A 19,320-nucleotide genomic window follows, 5' to 3' on the forward strand; every position below is an offset into this window, starting at 1 on the left:
ACTATGAATATCAGTAACATTTCTGGTACTACCCATCCTGAAGGTTGATTTGAAAATGATCTGAAGCTGATATGATATGATATGATTCTGTGCAATTGCAATACTGCCTATCAATTGGCTTGATTTGATAATGAATGATTAAATTGCTTAGTGAGTGTATACTCTTGACTCATAGTTCTAAAATCTAATCTAAAAAAAATGTTTCGACTGGAAATGTTTACTTGTCATGCCAATACCAATGTTGGTAGCTTGAAGCATTTATTTAAAAAATGATCAGTGTAATAAATTCTTTTTAGTTTAAAAGTTTGAAAAAGGTTAATATTTTTGTTTATATTTTTATAGCAGATGTTTAGATAAATAAGGTAATATTTAGATATATCTGATATCTAAGATATAGAAAGAAGATGATTTCATTTACTGTAAAAACAAATATATATGTTATTTAGTATTTTCAGGAAATAGAGATTATGGTTGTATACAGTAGATACATAAATATATATACCTGCTATAGTATACTGGAGTTTTTGAAAGTATTTTTTTTTGTTTAAAAGCACAGTATCCCTGCCATAACAAGCTCAAAAATAAAGCTTAAAATAATACTCTCAGCAGGACTTTCTATCTTCAAGGATTCAAGGATTCAAGGAGATTTTATTGTCATTCGCATCACATGTGGTACATGAGGTGGAACGAAATTGTGATCTCACGATCCAGTTTTACACCCAAAGAGCTGTTATTAATAGATATATAGATAAAAAAAGAATACAATAAAAGAAATAGAATATACAAAATAGATAGATAAATATCCCAAAGAATAAAAAAATAAATAGAGAGTAGAAGGTTCAGCAACATGAAGTCCAGAGTGCAAGTGTGCTATAGCAGCATGATAATGTGAATTAGAGCAGTGGAGATAAAGTGTCTCAGTGCAAGTAAAGTGACCATGTTTGTAAACAGTAAACAGTAATTTGTCCTTGGTGTCAGTGCAGTGTGTTGTTAAGTGGAGTTTAAGAGTCTTACAGCTTCCGGAATGAAGCTGTTTCTGAGTCTTGTTGTTTTGCACTTAATGCTCCGCAGCCTCCGGCCTGAGGCGAGTGGGACAAAAAGTGCGTGTGCTGGGTGGGTGGGATCCTTCCTGATGCAGGTGGCCCTTTTCCTGCATCTGGAGGTGTAAATGTCTGTGGTGCTGGGGAAGCTAACTCCAACAATCCTCTGTGCAGCCTTCACCACCCTCTGCAGAGCTTTCCTGTCTGCAGCAGAGCAGCTTCCATGCCACACATTGATGCTGGAGCACACAACGCTCTCCACCACACATCTGTAGAAGGAGGTGAGGACTACGCTCCCGAGTCCAGCTCGTCTCAGCCTCCTGAGGAAGTAGAGCCGCTGATGTGCCTTCCTGACCAGAGTGGAAGTGTTGTTGCTCCAGGTGAGGTTGCTGGTCAGGTGCACACCCAAGTACCTGTAGCTGTCAACCACTTCCACCGCAGATCCTCCAATGTGCAGGGGGAGGTGGGCATGCTTGCCCCTTCTGAAGTCCACAATCATCTCCTTTGTCTTTATTACATTGATGCAGAGGTTGTTTTCTCTGCACCAATCCTCCAGGTGTTCCACCTCCTGCCTGTAGCTGGACTCATCTCTGTTTGTGACGCATCCAACCACTGCCGTGTCGTCCGCAAACTTCACAATATGACAGCCTGGATGGAGAGGTGAGCAGTCATATGTGAGCAGTGTGAACAGGAGGGGGCTCAGCACACAGCCCTGAGGGGAGCCAGTGCTGAGGATTATGGAGGGGGAGGAGATGTTGTGAATCCTCACAGACTGCGGCCTGTTGGTCAGGAAGTCTAGGACCCAGTTGCACAGCGAAGAGCTCAGTCCAAGTGAGGAGAGTTTGGTTATCAGTGTCTGAGGAATCATGGTGTTGAAAGCAGATGTGAAGTCCACAAAGAGCATCCGAACGTAGGAATCCTTCTGCTCCAGGTGGGTGAGGGCAGTGTGGACCACGGAGGAAATGGCATCCTCTGTGGATCGGTTCTTCCTGTATGCATACTGGTGTGGATCCACAGTGATGTTGATGGTGGCTTTGATGTGGGTCTGAACCAGTCTTTCAAAGCACTTTGTGACTATCGGAGTGAGGGCTACTGGCCGGTAGTCATTCAGACCTGTCACTGTGGAGCTCTTGGGGACCGGGATGATGGTGGCAGTCTTCAGGCAAGTGGGGACAGCTGCCTGGATGAGGGACACGTTAAAAATGTCGGCCAGGACGTCCGAGAGCTGGTCTGCGCAGTCTTTTAGCACCTGTCCGGGGATGCTGTCTGGGCCGGCAGCTTTCCGGGGGTTAATCCTCCTCAGCGTCCTCCTTACTTCTGCTGGTGTCACGCTGAGGGGCTCCTCTCCTGGTGAGTGTGGGAGTCTGGTGCTGGGGGGTGTGTCAGGGTTCTCAGCTCTCTTCTAGCCCTCCTGAGTTCATCCGAGTCTCAGATCTGAAGGCAGCATCCCTGGCTTTCAGCAGGGAACGCACCTCTGCGTTCAGCCAGGGCTTCTGGTTCGGGTAGCAAGTCACAGTCTTGGTAGTAGTGACATCCTCCACACACTTGCTGATGTACCCGAGAACAGCAGATGTGTATTCCTCCAGATCCAGCTCCCCCTCACACTCAGCAGCCTCCCTGAAGACCTGCCAGTCTGTGCAGCCGAAGCAGTCCTGCAGCACAGCGGCGCCGTCACTTGGCCACACCGTGATGGTTTTCTGTGTGGGTTTTGAGCGTCGCAGTGGGGGGTGGTATGCGGGGACCAGCATGATGGAGATGTGGTCCGATAGCCCGAGGTGGGGGCGGGGGAAGGCTTTGTAAGCGTCTTTCACAGAGGAGTAAACACGGTCCAGCGTGTTATTACCTCGCGTTGGAATGTTCACGTGTTGGTAAAACCTCGGCAGCGTGTTCTTCAGTTCTACGTGGTTAAAATCCCCCGCTACCACGTAGAACGCGTCCGGATGCTTGTTCTGAAGCGAGCTGATGTTGTCATAAAGCTCCTTCAGCGCGTTGTTAGCATTAGCATCCGGTGCTATGTAAACAGCAATCACGAACACCACCGAAAACTCACGAGGCAGATAGTGAGGACGACACTTTACAGTCAGCTGTTCTGTCGCCTCGGAGCAGTGGTTGTTTACCAACACGCAGTTTGTGCACCAACCTTTGTTTATGTAAACGCACAAGCCGCCCCCCCGGGCTTTCCCGGATAGCTGGCTGCGGTCCGCTCGGAAGAGTTGCCGGCCGGCGAGCTGGAAGGCTGAGTCCGGCATGGTCTGGTTCAGCCAGGTTTCCGTGAGACAAATCACAGCGCAGTTCCTCATCTCCTCAGAAACATTCATCCTCAGCCACAGCAGGTCCAGCTTGTTATCCAAAGAGCGGACGTTAGAGAGGAAAAGCGACGGAATCGGGGGTCGGTTAGCATTAGCCTTTAGCCTGGCTAGCACCCCAGCGCATTTTCCTCTCTTCTGACGCCGCTCGCACCGCCTCCTCCTCTTGCCCTTTGTCTGCAGCGATCCGCTCCCCCACGCCGGAGCGCGGAGGAGCTGCAGCTCGCCCAGCGTAGCTCGGATATTATTGTCCAAAGTTGCTGTTTTACTGACCAAACTGTCCTTAGTCCTCAGAAGTTCGGTTCTGCTGTAACTCACATGCGTGGGGCGCGTAAAGTTTGGTTCAGAACCGACGTAAAAACAGCTCTTCTCTATTACACACTCTTACAAACCCTTACTCACACACACCAACAAAGAAAGACATTACTTTTTGTCTTTCTCATGCAAACATTAGATGGACATAGTGATGCAGTAATTTCCTGGGTGTTGTCACTTGTGATTTTCCTTTCTCTTTTAGTAGAAAATGCAGCCCACTTACAACACACCGACTGGATTGTATTTTATTTCTAGAAAAAACAACAACACTGCACTCAAACACAAAAATTATTAAGAGAAAATGCTCAAGAGAAAGTGCTCAACAGATTTTTATGTCCTTTCTGACCACAGAACACCTGCAGTGTGTAAGCAATTAATTTCTACAGAATGAGCAAACAGTATCTCTATGTTTGCAGTAGCTCTTGTATTAGCGCCATGATTTGCTCAGGTAACCAGCAAAAAATATTATATTCAGAAAAAGGTTTTAAACTACTACTTTTTTTAATGTGAAATAAAAGATCTCCAGTAAGATGGAGTTAACAATTGTGGTGTGTATTTAGAGAGAGGAAGGACAATAATTTGTCAGTTGTTCTCAGTGTCATAATGTTGGAGTTTATTCCTTTAACCTTTAAGGAAATAATAATCAACTACATAAATACAGAAATAAAAAGGAAAGTTACACAAACGGATTAGAATTGGTCACCGTAATATATTACGACTCAAATAAATGAGTGAACATACATACTTACATATTAAAAGATGTACTCTGCTTCAAAGAAAGTACAATACAAGCATAATGTTCCCAGCCAGACAGATGCAGGAGAGCAAAGGAATTTAAATCTATTTTCCTTCCACTTCTGATTAGTGAATGGCACTGCATTTAAAGACCCTTTGGGACTTTAAATGTGTTTTCAAAGTGCCCATTTTTGGTATAAAAAAGTTTTGACACCCCTGATAATTTTGATATTTTTTTTTAAATCATTGGTTGTTCGGATCAGCAATTTCAGTTAAATAGCAGTAGCAGATGAACAAGTGAAATTAAGAAGAACACAAAATTAGTTTGGTAAGCTTATTTACCCTTGACCTACATACATAGGTAAATACAATTATGAGAAAGGGTTAAAGTGGCAATTGCAAGAGTGTCAACATGGGAGCCTCAAAACAACTTTTAAATGACCTGAAAACAAACACTGTTCATCATCATGGTTTAGAGGGGAAGGATATAAAAAGCTCTTTCAGAGATGTCAGGTGTCAGTTTCCACTGTGAGGAACACAGTGAGGAAATGCAAGACCACAGGCACAGTTCTAGTTAAGACCTGAAGATGCAGAACAATAAAAATCTCAGATAATCAGAGGAGAAGGATGGTGAGAACAGTCATAGTCAACCCACAGATCAGCTCCAAAGACCTACATCATCATCTTACTGCAGATAGTGTCGCAGTGCATTGTTCAGCTATTTAGCGCACTTTACACAAGGAGAGGCTGTATGAGAGAATAATGCAGAAGAAGCATTTTCTGAGCACACGCCACAAACAGAGTCGCTTGAGGTATGCTAAAGCACATTTAGTCAGCTTTTTTTTTGGAATAAGGTACTGTGGACTGATGAAATAAAATTTAGTTATTTGGAGGACGGTATGCATGGTGGGGAAAAAAAAACAAGACAAACACTTCCTGCCCACAGTAAAATTTGGTGGTGGTTCCATCATGCTGTGGGGCTGTCTGATCAGTGCAGGTACTGGGAATCTTGTTAAAGTTGATGTTTGCATGGCTTAATTTACCTAGAACTATAGTGTAAAGATACACACGAGAATAAATTAAGCAGGAATACAGTATATCATTGTGGATTTCACAGCCATTTTACAGTGTAATAATACTTTGTTCAGCAAATACTGAAATGAAGTTCTGAGTTTGTGATGAACAAACACTTGAACAAGGACTGTAGGACCTGGATCCAAGTACCTGATTTTCTAATCGACTTGCTATAGAATCAGTCTCTCCTCTTTCTCCAAGTTGTTGTCTCTTTCACCAAGGGCCTTTTTTCTTCTTTCTGTTGCTTGTCTCTCTGTGCGTGTGTGTTTAGCTGTACTTCCACTGGTTTAGCAGATCCTCTGTCTTCCTGTGGCTTGTTGGAGGAACACTCTGAAAAAGACACCAGAAGTATTTTTGCACAATGTAATGTTGAAGTGTAAATAAGAGAGTCTTCGTTAGAGGTGTTCATTTTTTTTCATGATTCTTGCCGGTGGAGCGTCTCAGTATACAAATCTAGCTCTTTCAAAGTCAAACGAGTGCTGGATATTAATCTACACAGATTCCTCTCCTGAAAACTGTTTATTTGGGTGAGTAACGTGCTAGGGCTGTCCCTAACGATTATTTTTTAAACGATTATTCTAACGATTATTTTTTTCGATTAGTCGACTAATCTATTCATTGAGAAACATATTTAAATAATTATTATTTTACGTTTTAAAGCAAACGATAAATTACTATATTTATATATAATAACAACAACAACAACAACACAAGCCTACTAAACCAAACCCCACACTTATAATCACTTACATGTACAGCACGTTGTTTAGATCTATAACGCTAAAAATGGATAAGCTCCCATACACCACAACCGTGTGTTGTTTTCTGTGACCGCTAGATTTTGTGACCACTGGCAAGTAGTTCTCAGCAGACCGGTGCACTGGCCGATTCGAAACGTGTTCGTTTCTAATGTTTACCCCGACTGGCCAAAACGGTTCAGTTTAGGGCTGAGGGTAAGGTGTAGGTATAGAAAGCTTCCGTTTTGCCAATGAACGCTCATAACCGTGAGCACTGGTCACAAAATTCCGACGGTGACAGAATACGGTGTGACACCGCAGCGCCGACGGCGCTAGCTAAAATAACTTAAGGCAGCTAGCTTAGCTAAACACCTGAACTTATGAATAATGCTACTGTTTCTGGAAACTATATATATAAATATAAACCACAAATGTATAATTTCTGCCTGTGGCAGGTTTAAAACCTTTGGTAGACAGTCTTAAGTCTTTTTAAGGACACCCGCGGAGACCCTGATGTAAACGGTAACTTACTGTGTGACCCTGTTGACATAGTGCTCCTGGATTTTTGCGCTTCAAGTGCTCCTTTTGCACATATGGCAGAGGACCACATTGTTGCCCTTTTGCGTGAAATGCTCCCAAACTTTAGATGCCCGCTGGCGTTTTTTTGTAGCTGGAGATTGCTCTCCGGAGTCCAAGCTCTCTAGAGCTTAGATTCTCTGCCCGAACCCGACATGACCCGAGGCCCGCCCGTAAATCCGACCCGGGCTCCAGAAAATAGTCCGAGATGTAGGCGTCTGTTTTTTAATTATATTTTTATTTAAAAAAAAATAACGAAAATAACGAAAACTGAAAGTGAAACTAAACTAATTTATTTATAAGCGCTGTTTTCACTACCGCAGTTCTACAGCGGGGGTGTTGTGCCGATTCTGTCCGCGAAGCGAGAGTCAGATTCAGCAGAGAGTCGGATTCGGCACAAACGCGGCGGCACCTCGCGGTCCGCGGTGTCAGTTGTAAGCGCTCGCGCTAGCCAAAAAATACGGCAGAAAACACTGAGGGAGCTGCAGAATTATGAATGGGACTAGAATAGGAGCACGAGGAGATCAAAGAGAACCTTCACCTGTGAGTAGTTCTCAGCAGAACACGCAAATCTCTCTCTCTCTCTCTCTCTCTCTCTCTCTCTCTCTGTGTCTCTCTCTCTCTCTCTCTCTCTGTCTCTCGCACGTGAACTCCTCCGCGTTTGACCTGCAGAACTGTGTTTAGCTGTTCTTAAAAATCATTTTAATTAAATAATAGTTCTATGCTTCTATGTTACCGTGTTAATTAACATAATTCTGATCATATTTCGCTCATTAAAACAGCCCGAAAACAGCCAGTTGGAATTTTTGGGCCCGATCTAACCTCTAATGCTCTCCACAGGCGCCGCCATGTTTACGACGCGCCGACGCACGTTATGCAAATCGATGTATTTTTGTAATCGATGACGTCGATTATGTCGACGCGTCGCCCCAGCCCTATAACGTGCTTCAGTTTATTTACAGTAAGCTTAGATTTCCAGATGTCCACTAAGGCTTGCTGCACCAGCGTTAGCATAGCTATCCGCTAGCACGCTAGCTAGTCCCCTAAACTAGTAAAGTTAACCCAAACTTAAACGACAGCGTTACACTGAGTAATCCTGCGTGTTCTGGTAAGACAGTGAGATATTAGCTAGCGATTCGTCCCCCGTAGCTTGTTTTAACACGGTAAACAAGCAGATTACAGGCTGATAAAACTCACCTCTGAGAGAGTTAGCGCTTAGCATCTAGCTAATGCTAGCCAGGCAAAACAGCACAGACTTACAGGCTGATAACTCACCTCTGAACGGTGAACGCTTAGCGATTAGCATCTAACTCTAATAATACTGCTCCAGCAGTATTAAAAGTGCTAAATTTAGAAAATACTGATCTCTGAACAGTGAAAAAGCTAGCTAGCTTAGCGGTTAGCATCTAGCTAATGCTATTGCTGCTCCAGCCACGGAGCTGCACGGCTCTGCACGGAGTGTGTGTTTACTTTAGATAATTGAGATAATACTGATCTCTGAACAGTGAATAAGCTAGCTAATGCTATTGCTGCTCCAGCCTCGGAGCTGCACGGCTCTGGACTCTGTATAGCACTGAAACTCTCTATAACGCTGCACGGAGTGTGTGTTTACTGCTCCTTACAACCTGACGGGTAAAATCCATACAAAAGGCGCACCGTATTATAAGACGCACTGTCAATTTTTGTGAAAATTAAAAGTTTTTAAGTGCGCCTTATAGTCTGAAAAATACGGTAATAGCACTTCCCTTCAGTCAATCCCTGAATTTACACCCAGAAAGAGATATTTAATTTCTATTAACAACAAACAGAAGTTGGAATACACACCACAGACGCCCCTTTTATAGGTGTATCTTCAACTGTTTCCCTGATTGCTTGGTGCAGTATTCTAGAATATTCTCTGAATGTATCTGAGTTGTAAAGTAGAATTATGTAGCATTTTATCTCAGAATAACAGCTTTAAATCATGTTAAGACACCACTGTCCTCTAATTGTAGGCAGAGCCAGTCCAGACTTCCATGAGGACCTAAGCAATAGTCTGATAAGGGACAATCCTTCCTAAAATCTGTGATTTAAAATGTGACCATTTTTGATGGAACACTTTTTTCAGATGTTAGTAAATATCTATACTATTATCTGTATATTTAATAATAATAACTTGGTAATACTTAAGTAAGATCTGTGATATGCATCTATATTGTTGAGTGTGCACTGCTCAGTTCCATGCAGTTATTTTTTTGAATCAATAGAGTCTCTGATTGGAAAAAATAGTGCTACTCCAGGCTCAGCACACCAGAAACTGAGGTATGTAACTCTGGCAAAGCAGGCAAGACAATGCTCATCATGCAATCACATAATGAATAAATTGCATATTTGCAAATAAAAAAAAAGTAAAAAAAAAAAACTTCCTTCAAATCACGCATTGTTCTATATCTGTTAGCTTGTAAAATGCATGTGTAAAGCATGTCCTTTAGTTGCAAATTCCATTTTTCAACTGCAGGGAGGATCAAAGGGCAAGAAATGGCAACTTGTTATTTTGTTTAAAACAAAAAAAAATGTTTGTTTGCTTGTTTTGCTCCTGGTAAATTGTGTTTTAACATCTAGGAGCAGCATTTTCAGTGCAGATTAGAATATGACCTTACCATCGCTAAGAGGTGTCTTATAGCGGTTAGGTATCCTAAGTGTTTTGTATGGATTAAGGATATATAGGGTTAGATTAAGTTTAGAAACAGGGTGATTTACACAAAGTAAAATTAAAATAAAATAAAATAAATGCTAGCTTAACGATTTTAAAATTACGTAACTTATAAATTATTGCTTATTGTGATATTTTATATTTTAGGGGAAAAAAACGTAGTACTGGTCGAAAGTTTAGACACTCCCCTTTTCATTTAATGTTTTTTTTAATTTATTTTATAACACTGTAGATTATTACAGAGGACATCAAAACTATGAAGAAATGCTTGCAATTAAGAAGTAAATAGAGAAGTGTTAAACCAGGCAAAATATGTTTTATACTTTAGAGTCTTTAAATATCACCGTTTGCTTTGATGCCAGACACTCTTGGCTGATTCTCTCTCTCAGCTTCATGAGGTAGAATATGAAATGGTTCCCTACTGTCTTAAAGTGGTTCTAGAGGTGCTGAGAAGTGCTTTTCCTTCACTCTGCACTCCAACAGGTTTCAAACCACCTGGATTGTGTTTTTATGTCAGGTGTTTGTGAAGGCCAAACACTTTTTTGTGTACTACCTAATTGCATATGTGTTCCTTCATAGTTTTAAGTCTTTACTATTAATTCACAATGTAGTTAATAATGCAAATAAATAACAAAGATTTTAATGTGTGAGTTTAATGTGTGTCCAAAATTTTGACTGGTACTGTTCATGTTTTCTTTCTGTGCCTGTTTTTCTTGTCCCTTTTTCTAGACAGAGTTATAAACCTGTTGTAAATAAAAAGGAGATGATCTGAAAAGGCTAATTTATTAGCTTCTTACTAGCATGGATGTCACCGAGGTTCTCCAATTCCTCCTGAATCCTGAGGAGGAGAACATCCCGTAGAAACTCGTGCTGGAACTTGGATTCCACCCCCAGCTTGCTCAGCTGTTCCTTTCGCATTCTTGTGAGAGCTCGACCTGAGAGAGATCCAGAGAATTCAGTTTAAGAAATTTAGTTTATTGTTTTTAGTATTTTATAAATAAACCATTGAAATGTAGCAGATTCAGCACACAATCTGTATCATACCTGAGATGGCATGTTTGGCTATTGCCTGCTGTAGAACTCTGGAGTGAGAGGGGTACTGTTCCCTTACCCAATCAAAAACTTCTGCCACTGTCCAATTGGAAACTCTCTTCGAGAATGCCATTGTAAGTGGCTTGCCAGTCCACCTGAAAAAATAAAATAAAATACTTAAAAACCACTTTATTTTGAGATGAAACTTCATAGTGCTAGTGTCCAACAAAAAAACATGTAGCTTTATTTGTGCTTGATTCATTTTTATTTAAATCAAATCAAATGTATTTGTATTTATACAGAGCTTTTTACAACTGATGTGTCACAAAGCAGCTTTACCGAAATGTGATCACAGGACAAAGAATCAGGCAAAACTTTAAAGGACCGCTATGTAACTAATTTTCATTAGTAAATGATAAAATGATCAAGATGTATGATCAGATATTAAGGAAACATGTTGAGTGAAAGCACTGGCAGCTCTTGTCAACACGGATTCAGCAGTACATTCCTATTTTAAATGTGCAGGCCGTCCCGGGTTTTGTGTTTGTTTTGTCCTCTGACTCCTCCTGCTGCTCGTTCCCCAACACTAACTCCGCCCACCGAGGTTGCCAGTACCCCACACTACACTACAGCGATCGGCACTGCAGCAGAGGAGCTTAGCTAGCAGGGCTGGTTCAGTTAAACCTCAGCTGCTACACAGCTTAAAAAGCCTCAGCATGTCTCAAAATGCTCAGTGACCAAAGCAGGAATATAACAAGAGTGAATATTGGCAGTGAGTTTGAACGGTGGAGACTTAGAGCTCAAAAAGACGACAAGACCGACCCAAAGCTGCTACTTTTCTCCTGAACAGGTAAGCTAACTGGCTAGCTAATTCCGTCACGTCCTTTGGTGGAGGCGCGGTCCGGCACACCGAGGGGCTCGCGCGGCCCGGCACACCGAGGGGCTCGCGCGGTCCGGTGCACCTCGGAACTCTCACGGTTCGGCACACCGCAGAGCTCACGTGGTCCGAAACACTGCAGAGCCCACGCGGTCCGACACGCCGCGGAGCTTTAGCTCTTCCTCGTGTAACATACAGTCAATATAACTCTAGATACGGGTTTTAGAAGAGTTTAGAATTGCTGTATTTCTCCTCTCCTCTCGCTCGTACTCTCCGCCTCTCCTAGTCTTAACGTTGTGTAGATTCAGACTGCTGAATTTGGCAACCCAAATAAGTTTCGTGGCTGGGGAGGGGTGGGCGGAGCAGACTACTCTCTGTGGTGTTTTGAAATTAGACTGCTTTGGCCATTTCACACACTTTCAGGTCCTACATAATGCACCTTTAAACATAAAAATACAGAACCCCCAGTGAGCGCGGTCCATTGTTTGAATCCTGTAGCTACTCTATATAATAATTCAGTGTAAATGTGTAATGTGTAAATAATTCTGGATGAATAGACCAATAGACCAATATTCTAAAAAGACTTAGAAGAGACTCAAATTTACATCCATTCAAAGTAAAGAACATGTTTGCCTCTCCTGTACAGTAACTATTTTGGGGATACGTGTTCATTGCTGGACAGTGACAATATATTATAGATAGTGTTCTTATATACAGTAACTTTTAAATGTACACAGCATTTAAATGAATTCATTTAACTGTTTTATTTAGTGGGCATTTAGTGGCAATTACTTTCCCCCATGCATGAACTGGGGTAGGTTTTGAAGAAATCTTATCTACAATAAATAAATGATCAATTTAATAAAAGGTCACAGTCTAAATTTTCATTGCTATGTAGATGATATCCAGATCTATCTTAGCACTACAAGCCCAACAATCTCATCTCACAGTCGCTTAGTGCCTGCATTGCAGATCTTAAACAATGGCTTGATAACAATTACCTGAGACTAAACTATGATAAAACTGGAGTTCTGTTAGTTGGCCCAAAAGCGCTGGCCTCACTGTCATTGTTAACAATGAGCCTATTAAATCATTGCAGGTTGTTAAAAACCTTGGATTTTTTCTTAATTCATCACTCTCATTCAAGCCCCAGATCCAGTCGATCACAAAGACTGGCTTGTTTTATCTTAGGAACATTGCCCGCCTCTGCCCCCTGCTTAACACTACTGATGCTAAAATGCAAGTTAATGCTTTCATATTCTCTCGCATTGACTATTGAAACTCACTTTTCAATGATCTCCCTCTCAAACTGCTTAACAGGCTCTAAAACATACAGAATTCAGCAGCCATGGTCCTCACTTATACTAAGCGCTCCGCACACATCACCAATATCCTCTCGTATCAAATACAAGCTTCTCCTCTTACTGTACTCTCGCTCCCTCAGAACCTCTGGCACTGTGGGTGGCAGATAACTTAGTGCCACTGCATCTAAACTCTAGAACTCTCTCCCCCAGTCTCTACGTGATTGCTTTAAAGCTGAACTAAAAAACTTCCTCTTCAGCTATCACCACTCTTCTATATTCATTATTATTATTATTATTATTTTTATTATTATTATTATTAAAGGAACAACAAATATTATTACAGTGGTATTGAATAATCACTTTTGATCACTTTTTTACATTTGAAAGGTTCAGCAAACCTAAATGAAAAGAATATAAACATAAGTTTATGCAGATGCTCTTTACATCTTTAAAAGACTCCTCGTGCTAATATTACACATTTATAGAATGTTTCTTAAAAGCAAAATGTGTTTAAGATGTTTGTCAAACATAATTTCTGAAAGCAATGGCTGAAGTGATCCAGCTATTCTGTTCTCTTTGGAGATCTAGATGTTGTGCTATGCTTTGAATTTTGCACTTCAGATTTTATACAATGGTACAATATTAGAGAATAACTTTGAGGGACATAGCTATTTCTAATGTCAGTAGTCCATCTAGTGGCTCTTCATGGTGTTGCACTAAAATTACAGTATAAATGTTGACATTACCTCTTACTGGTTCATGGACAGCTTACATTCTTTTGGAAGTAAAGAATCAATACCTTCACTAAGCTGTGGAACATCAGGAGTAAATCTGACTGTTCATTTGAAGAAAATGTGTGCAGCAGTTAGCTGTTGAGGAAGCTATTTGGTTACAGACAAGTGTGTAAAATTTAAAATATGCTCATCATTATCGGATAATTAATTGAACACCAAGCAAAACAAATAAATAAATATTAAATTATCTTTATAATACCAACAATAACTTTTAAATGAAAATTTGTATATGTGTTTCTTTGCATTTTAAATGTGAGGCCAATATATGTATAAAAATAAAGTGTATATATATATATATAACCAGTAAAACGTTCGGACACACATCTTCTCATTCAATGTGTTTTCCTTCTTTTTATTATTTTTTATAATGTGATTTTAATATTTAAGACTTATTATTCTGTAAACAAAAAGTGTTAAATAACCAGAATATGTTTTATTCTTTAGACTCTTCTAAATACTATATTTATCTTCGAGGACAGATTTGAGATCAGCTGGAATAGTTTTCTCAACGTCTTGAAGGAGTTTCTGGAGATGCTGAACAATAGTTGCTGCTTTTTCTTTACACTGTGAAGCTCCAGCTCCTCTCAAATCACCATCTCAATTGGGTTTAGATCAGGAGATTGTGAAGGACAAACACTTATGTGTTTGCTAGATCATTCCATATGTGTCCTTTATTTTTTTCATGTCTTTAATATTAATCTACTACCACATAGAAAAAAAAGAATAAAGAAAAACATTACATAAGAAGATGTGTCCAAACTTTGACTTGTACTGTAAAAACTAAATATTAATTTATGTTCACCAAAGAATATCTAACTATACATTTCTTTCATATAATATTTTTGGCAAATAGCGTATAGCACTTAATCTCACTTTATGCAAGTTGTTTTTAAATATTTATAAAAATAACAATAGTGCAAGTGATTTTGAACAACAGTGTAACGAAATTGCAAATATTTACATGTCTGACACTTATTTCCTTCAAACAAAAAAGTTGGTCAGAGCTGAAATATGTTCAAACTTTGAATAGACAGTATATTTTTCTGTCATTTTTTAAATATTAGTTTTAAACACAGTGTCAGTTTAATAAAAATAAGCTAAATCCTTTTTAATCTAAACAAGTAAAAAATACATTCAGATCTGTTTTCACAGAACTTTGTTAAATATAAAAGCAGACAAAAAAACAGACTTGCAACAGTTTATCCCATGACTAATCTTAATCTAAATTCAGTTCTTTGGTTTTAAGTGCAGTATCACCTACCTTGTTCTTCTCAAACAGATGTGAACTGAAAGGTTGCTGTCAGACTCAATAACATTTTTTCTTTTCTTCTCCTCCCTCTTTCCAGAGACCACCCCTTGTGGAATGCATTTTCATGCACACCTGGGGCACGTGGGAGCTTGAACTGGGCATGTAGGGGCAAGAAGAAGAAGAAGAGCACCCTCTTTCAAGAACAAGATTTTTTGGAAAACAACATTGTACCATTATAACAAAGTAATTAAACTAATGCATCATATATATATATATATATATATATATATATATATATATATATATATATATATATATATATATATATATATATATATATATATATATATATTATTTCACTTAAATAACACACTAATAGTAAATCATTTTGTATGAAGTGTTGGTAGTGGGTGGCACAGTGGCTTAGTGATTGGCACGTTCAGCCCCCAGCACTGGGGTCTTTGGGTTCAAGTCCCTGTCTGGGTGTTGTTTCTATGTTCTTCTTGTGTCTGAGTGGGTTTCTTCCAGGGACGCAGGTTTCCTCCAACAGTCCAACATGGAGACCAGGTAAATTGGAGACTTTAGAATTAGATTCTTTCAATTACCCTTGTGTATGTACGCAGGTGTATGTTTGTATGATTGTATGCATGCGGGATAGAGACCACTGTGTATATAGACCACTTCAGTTTCTGAATCAGTTGCTCTGGCCGAGGCCCAAACCAAGATTTCCCACCACTTTGTTAATACTGTTTTTAATTTATACAAAGCTATGGTGTGATAATCAAAATATAATAAATTAACAAAACAAACTGTGTTTAAAATAAAATGTTGCACAATTCTGGAACTGTACAGTGAGCACTGAGCACGTAAGTACCTCCGCTTCTTCACTCATAGACTTATTGTTGTTTTTCGTGTTCTGCACTAAGGCTATATGCTTAAAATAAAATAAAAAAATGTTCAGAAAGTGTTCTATAATCTTAAACATTGCTAATTAAATTAGAGTAGATGAAAGTAGTTGTAAATTATGTTATTGTTCTTGGTCTTTTTCGTTTTTTTTGAGTGCGCAGTGCTCTTAGGCTATATATAAGGAAAATTGTTAAGAAGGTGTTTATTACTATGTTCTTAAACATTGTCTTAAACATGGTTAATTTACAGTAGATGAAAGTAATTGTAAATTATGTCATTGTTCCTGCTCTATTTGGTTAAATAAGTGTGCAGTGTCTAGCGTTATTGTTGTTTGAAATAATATATATATATATATATATATATATATATACATATATATATATATATATATATATATATGTATATATATGAAAAACAATATTTATTATTGATTTACGGTTAAGGTTTTACATGTATGGTTTGTATTAAACTTTACTTACATTAAATATGCATATCTTGTTTGTATTCTTTTCTTATAGCCTGAACTATAGTCTTTCAGTGTAGAAAAGGACATTTAAATAGTAATTATTAATATTATTAATATTATTTTTGGTGGGAAGGACCTTTCACCTAAAATAATTAAATGCAGATTCATATTTACTGTAATTGGAAGAGTTTCAGGCACTGAACTGTATAGCACTGAACTGCAGTGGCGCTTCATCTCCAGCAGGGGGCTGAGAAACGCTGATAAATATCAGAACCTTCTCCCATCCTCAGCAGCTCCACACACAAACACACACACACACAGTCTCTCACACACTGAGAGAGAGGATGAGCAGAGTGAGGACAGGGACTGAGGGAGGAGCCGAGGACAGGGACTGATTTTACAACCTGAGAACAGACACGAGGAGACAGCGTCACACCGGAGCGAGCACCTGAAGGGTTGGAGTTTTGGAGGCGGACTTTATTTAGGACTGACCCGGTATCAGAGACCCACCAACATACTGGAGACTTCAATCTCTCTCTCTCTCTCTCTCTCTCTCTCTCTCTCTCTCTCTCTCTCTCTCTCTCTCTCTCTCTCTCTCTCTCTCTCTCTGTGTAAGTAAAAGGACAGCAGCAGCAGGAGGAGGAGAGAAAAAGGTCTGAGGGATGTTTTGGATGTTTTGAGCATCTTCTGGACTGAAGAGACTGAAGAGCTGCTGAGCTGCTGAAGGTGAGAGTCTCAGATTTACAGCTGATCCAGCTTCTTATTCCCAAACACTTCACTTAACTTTAGTCTGTTTTATTGAGATCTTGTGTGAATATGTTGTGATTGTGCAGTTAGACAGATGCACTGTGTATATAGACCACTTCAGTTTCTGAATCAGTTTCTCTGGTTTTGCTATTTATAGGTATATGTTTGAGTAAAATGAACAATGTTGTTTTATTCTATAAACTACAGAAAAACTTTCTCCCAAATTCCAAATCCATTTTTTGTCATTTATTTTTTAGAAAATGAGAAATAACTGAAACAACAAAAAAGATGCATAGCTTTCAGACCTCAAATAATGCAAAGAATACAAGTTCATATTCATAAAGTTTTAAGAGTTCAGAAATCAATATTTAGTGCAATAACCCTGGTTTTTAATCAAAGTTTTTATGCATCTTGGCATGTTCTCCTCCACCAGTCTTACACACTGCTTTTGGATAACTTTATGCCACTCCTGGTGCAAAAATTCAAGCAGTTCAGCTTGGTTTGATGGCTTGTAATTATCCATCATCCTCTTGATTATATTCCAGAGGTTTTCAATTTAGAACCCATGTCTTATTTTTTTTCCAGAGCTGTAGGACTACATGGTACATTTACTGTGTTACCTGAGCATCATACAATTTTATATTTAGTCATAGAGCAGACACAGCTGCATTATAAATCAGAAACGTTAAAAAAAAATAATTATATAATCTTATAAAATGATAGGTAAAGTATATGGACTAAACCTCAGTCGTTGTTGCTGACACCAACTATGTTTTTCCTAGCTTGGATATCCCATTAACCTGTATTAGCTAGTATGTCAACATAGTTTAAAAACAGTGCTTTTATTGTATGTATTTTACTGACTAAATATTCTGAGTGAGCAAACGTGTATTGCTATTTAAAAGAGTGTAATTGTATTTTTGTATTTTGTACTTTTAAATCAACAGTAATATTGTTTATTGCAGTAATTTTAGGGAGTTTGAGCAGGTGCTTAAGGGTAGCTGGGACACGAAAAGACAGCATAGACCAAATAGGCAACTCTATAGACTGTATTTATCCTGGTTCCATGGCTACTAATTACATATGAAGAGGACAGAAGGTGAAAAACTGTAGTATTGTTACTGAAATATTGAAAGCTTAGAAAATGGAACAGAGAGATGTCTTACCAATCTCTCTCTCTCTCTCTCTCTCTCTCTCACCTTAAATTTAGTGTTTTTTCATTATTTAAAATATATGTGTTCTGCATTTGGGATTAACACCAAAGTCACCTAAACTATGAAGAAAAACATATTAAATTATTTAGTTAACAAAAAAGTTTTACAATATTTTGTCATTTTCTCAGTCAGCTTTATGAGATAGAATCACCTGGAATTCAGGCTTTCAGTTAACAGCTGTGCTGAACTATGCTGTCAAGAGTTAATTACTTGAATTTCTTGCCTCTTAATGTGTTTGAGAGCATCAGTTGTAAAGTTGTGAAGAGGTAGAGTTGGTATACATTGAATAGCGCTATTTAATTGATGTTCTAATGCAATTTATGGCAAGAACTACTCAATTAAGTAAAGAAAAAAAATGACTTCAAGCAATGAAGGTCAGTCAATCTGAAAAAAAAAACATCAACTTAAAAGTATCCTCAAGAACATTTGCAAAGACAATCGAAAACGTTACGATGAAACTGGCACTCATCAGAACCTCCCCAGGAAAGGAAGACCAAGAGTTACCACCTAAATGCTTTACATGGTATTTTTGTTTGTTTAGCACTTTTAAGTTACTACTAAATCCTTATGTGTTCCTTCATAGTCTGGATGACTTCAGTATTCATTTACAAAAAGAGAAAAAAAGAAAAACATTAAATAAAAAAGTGTGTCCAAACTTTTGGCTGGTACTACCTATAGGCGAGACGTTAATTGTGCATTGCGTAGCTGGATTTACGCCGTGTCGGTGTAACATATGCCTTGCGCAGCTCGAAACACACAAAAGGCATGAACTAATTTTCTTAATTAATTATGGGTGTGTTTTGGCCATAACAGGAAAAAAAACAATCAGCATTTCACTTGTTACTTCCTTGGTCTCTTAACAGCGCAGTGCTTTGCGTGTCTCAGCAGAGAATACTGACCTGCACATTTATACTTTTGGCAGTGTGGGCAGTGTGCCAAGTCCTGCTGGAAAATGAAAATGAAATCTTCATCTTTATAAAAATGAACCATCACTAATGGTATGTGGAAACTTCACACTAGACCTCCAGCAGCTTGGAACTCTTCCTCTAGACTCTTCTTTGCTTCTTTGATGGTTTGGAGAGCTATGTTATCTACTGGTGTTGCTCCACTGTGTTTTATCAAGTCACTTCATGCTTCCCTCTGCTGAGAACTTTTATAGTGATGCGGATTTCATTTTCCAGCAGGATTTGGCACACTTCCCACACTGCCAAAAGTACCAGTTGGTCATGTATAATAATCAAATTTTCTGAGACACA

General features: G+C 39.1%; 2 protein-coding genes across 2 annotated transcripts in view; one reads left to right on the forward strand and one right to left on the reverse strand.

The window, feature by feature from the left end:
• Positions 1-2,427: 2,427 nt before the first annotated feature.
• LOC103031114 (uncharacterized) lies at positions 2,428-10,658 on the reverse strand. The gene is made up of 3 exons (XM_049479152.1): positions 10,520-10,658; positions 10,273-10,410; positions 2,428-5,800 (listed from the first exon to the last, which is right to left on the reverse strand). The coding sequence occupies exon 3, from the start codon at positions 3,356-3,358 to the stop codon at positions 2,432-2,434; it is 927 nt and encodes a 308-aa protein (XP_049335109.1). The 5' UTR covers positions 3,359-5,800; positions 10,273-10,410; positions 10,520-10,658; the 3' UTR covers positions 2,428-2,431.
• Positions 10,659-16,407: 5,749 nt separating this feature from the next.
• Positions 16,408-19,320, forward strand: part of scara5 (scavenger receptor class A, member 5 (putative)) — a 132,301-nt gene continuing 129,388 nt past the window's right edge. Inside the window, exon 1 of the mRNA XM_022662778.2 lies at positions 16,408-16,829. The gene's annotated coding sequence lies outside the window, so the exon portion shown is untranslated. The remainder of the gene's footprint in view (positions 16,830-19,320) is intronic.

This window comes from Astyanax mexicanus, chromosome 1 (genome assembly GCF_023375975.1).
Source record: "Astyanax mexicanus isolate ESR-SI-001 chromosome 1, AstMex3_surface, whole genome shotgun sequence".
NCBI lineage: Eukaryota > Metazoa > Chordata > Actinopteri > Characiformes > Acestrorhamphidae > Astyanax > Astyanax mexicanus.

Excerpts from the sequence above, each read along its gene's own strand:
- LOC103031114 (XM_049479152.1), bottom strand. The coding sequence starts at position 3,358 with ATGAATGTTTCTGAGGAGATGAGGAACTGCGCTGTGATTTGTCTCACG.